At 39.2% G+C, this 3460-nt stretch overlaps 1 protein-coding gene across 1 annotated transcript; it reads right to left on the minus strand.

Annotated features, from left to right (window-relative positions):
• Nucleotides 1-2291: 2291 nt before the first annotated feature.
• On the minus strand, nt 2292-2801 carry LOC101993850 (peptidyl-prolyl cis-trans isomerase A-like). The gene has a single exon (XM_026779088.1). The coding sequence runs from the start codon at nt 2784-2786 to the stop codon at nt 2292-2294; it is 495 nt and encodes a 164-aa protein (XP_026634889.1). The 5' UTR covers nt 2787-2801.
• Between the last annotated feature and the right edge of the window lie 659 nt (nt 2802-3460).

Consider the following 3460-nt stretch of genomic DNA (forward strand, 5'->3'; position numbering starts at 1 on the left):
GGTGTTGTCACTGGTTTGGTTATCCCACTGAAATATTCACAGTATCAGCAGTACAGTTGTTTGTTTTCTCATCATTCTATGTTCACTTGGTGATGCAGTGACGTTTCCTTAAGCATGGCCCTTTTGCATTCAGACCTTAGCTAAGTGTTCATTTTAAAGGCAAAACGTAACTTTAAATATTATTTTGCTAATAGTAGACTTTCAGTAAAACAGACTTCCTATGGCCCATTCTTATATGCTTCCTGACAATTGTAAACAGACTTCCTAGGGCCTATTCTTATATGCTTCCTGACAATTGTAAAAGAGGCAATATGGCTGTTGTGAGAATAGTTCCAAATAGCATTAAATGAAGAAGGACATACAAAATTATTTTGAAATATCAATAAAAGCATAATACCAAATATCAAGGAAGGGGAAAATGACAAAAGACAATCATTATTACAAATCCTTAATGAAAAATTAATAAATTAATCCTAAAAATATGTACAAAGATAATGGTGTATGGTTATAAATATACATATTTTCTAGAAGAGCTGTGTTTAATTGCCATCTGAACCACAATTTATTTAATTCACTATGCTTCCCACACTTAACAAAATACCAAAATAGATAAACATGGTATGTACTCACTCATAGGTGGATATCAGACAGAAAGCAAAGGATAATCAGCCTATAGTATACAGTCTCAGAGAATCTAAGTAACAAGGAGAACCATAACAGAGAAATACATGGATTTCCCTGGAAACGGGAAACAGACAAGACCCCCTGTGAAAATTAGAAGGGGGTAGAGAAGGAAGGGTGGGAGGGGAAAGGATGAAAAGAAGGTGGGGGAGGAGGAGACCATGAGGGAATGGGATGCTCAGGAAGGTAGAAGGACAGTGAAGGGGAGAAAGGAAAGAAGTATCTTGACTGAGAAAGGCATTACAGGGCTATAGAGAAACATAGCTCCAGGAAAATTCGCAGGAAGCCTCCAGGATGACCCCAGCTAAGATTCTAAGCAACATTGCTTATCTAATTGGTTATCTAATTGGTTTCCCCCTGTAATCAGACTGATGACTACCATAATTGTCATCATAGAACCTTCAAATAACAACTGATGAAGATATTCAGATTTCTACAGCAAAGCACTGGGCCCAGCTAACTGACACCAGCCCAAGACAGAAAGAAGCAATAACATGAACAAAGGGGTAAAGACTTTGGTGGTGATGCCTACGGAAAGAGCTGACCTGAGCTAGTAAGAGCTCTCTAACTCTTGGACTGATAGCAGGTAAACCTGCATAAGACCAAATTAGGCCCACTGAATGTGGGAGAGAATTATTGGATAATATGTGGAGCCACTGGTGGTGGGACCAGAATTTAACCCTAGTACTTGAACTGTCATCTAGGAGCACATTCTTTTTGGAGGGATACCTTGCTCAGCCTAGATATGGGGAGAAGCCTTGGTCTTGCTTTGAAGTGAAGTGCCAGACTTTGTTACACCCATGGGAAACCTTTCCCTTTCTGAGTAGAGGGTGGGGTGGGTGGAATGTAGAAGAAGCAGGAGGGGAGGAAGGAGTGGAAATGGAGATATCTGTATAGTATGAGGAAAGATTCTATTAAAAAATTCTTATTGAAAAAATAAAGAAATGCCAAAATATACCTATCTACATCTCTTCTTTAAATCTACCCTTTAGAGGAATTTCATTGAAATTTTCTCTACCCTTTAGAGGAATTTCATTGAAATTTTCTCTATTTGAATAGGAAATAACATGTTTGTTAATGCACTTTCTTAATGATACTTTTAATGAGTCTCCACAGGAGTCACCTCATAAGAGACACAGAATTATAAGCCACGAAGAAATATCTTTGATCCTTCTACTGCCACATGATATTTGATGAACTTTTCTGTTTCTATAGAGGCTCCAACATTGTGGAGATCTGGAAATATTCCCCCGGGCTTCATCACTCTCTATATAAAAATATGAGGTGTAAAGTTGCTCAAATTGAGTATCAACTGCAGTGATTTTTTTTATGAAGTACAAATAAATCACTGATTCCCTAAGTCTTAAGAAAATTACATTTACATTACTATCTTGCTTTCTTTTTTTCAATTCTTACTTAGTATTTATTCATAATCATAAACTTAACTCGGCAATCCAGCTAGACTTGAAGGAGAATGAGGAAAATATGGAACCCAAAGAACCTCAGTGAGAGCAGAGATTACAGGGTACTGTGAGCAGATGGGGCTGGGGTGCTCTCCTGAGCTACAGAAGGAATGGTCTGGTGGGTAAGAAGCCCGCAAGTCAAAAGAATTAGAGTTGTCCACAGTCGGAAATGGTGATCTTCTTGCTGGTCTTGCCATTCCTGGACCCAAAACGCTCCATGGCTTCCACAATGTTTCTGCCTTCTTTCACCTTCCCAAAGACCACGTGTTTGCCATCCAGCCACTCAGTCTTGGTGGTGCAGATAAAAAACTGGGAACCGTTTGTGTTTGGTCCAGCATTTGCCATGGACAAGATGCCAGGACCTGTATGCTTCAGGATGAAGTTCTCATCCTCAAATTTTTCTCCGTAGATGGATCTGCCGCCAGTGCCATTATGGCGTGTGAAGTCACCACCCTGGCACATGAATCCTGGAATAATCCTGTGAAAGGAAGAACCCTTATATCCAAATTCTTTCTCTCCAGTGCTCAGAGCACGAAAGTTTTCTGCTGTCTTTGGAACTTTGTCTGCAAACAGCTCGAAGGAGACGCGGCCCAAGGGCTCGCCATCGGCCGAGATGTCGAAGAACACGGCGGGGTTGACCATGGCTGCAGCAAGCGGCGAGAGGGGACAGCGGCGTCTGCAAAGCCACTATCTTGCTTTCTTAAGGATAGATACCATGATGCCTTCTACTGAATTTTTCTGTCAAAGAAATATCAGTAATGTATATAAATTTATTTTAATGTAATATATCTTTAGCAAGTGTATTGTCCCTTGTGGGGGAACCTGCACTTTGGATGAGCTTGGTCAGTGAAACCAAAAGAGAGAAAGGAAGTATCAGGACAAAACTTGCTCTCAGCTACCATGATAGGAAAATGTCACATAGAGAGAACTGATGTCCTTATCTGAAAAACTTTCTTCCTGAAAATTCTATGCTCCCATGAATTATGACATCACTACAATATGTGATCACTCTATAAATTTTCACATATTGGGAAGACACATAAGTAATAAGAGTTTATTGTTATCACTAGATAATGCTACAGCTGAAAGCTACATCCTGAATTTCCTTATTAGAACCTTCTAATATGTCATGTCTAACATATACTCAGCTTTCAGAAACAAACAAGCAATTATGAGTTTGCAGTTGGAGTGTTAGAAATATTTACTTACATATGTTTCAATATAAAATGTAATAAACATTCACAGACTCAGAAGCAGTAATGTGGAATTAACATGCTTATGTTTTATTACCTGCCCGGCATGATGATTTTTCTTTG

Source organism: Microtus ochrogaster, chromosome 1 (assembly GCF_000317375.1).
Source record: "Microtus ochrogaster isolate Prairie Vole_2 chromosome 1, MicOch1.0, whole genome shotgun sequence".
In the NCBI taxonomy this organism is placed as follows: domain Eukaryota; kingdom Metazoa; phylum Chordata; class Mammalia; order Rodentia; family Cricetidae; genus Microtus; species Microtus ochrogaster.

Excerpts from the sequence above, each read along its gene's own strand:
- LOC101993850 (XM_026779088.1), bottom strand. The coding sequence starts at position 2,786 with ATGGTCAACCCCGCCGTGTTCTTCGACATCTCGGCCGATGGCGAGCCC.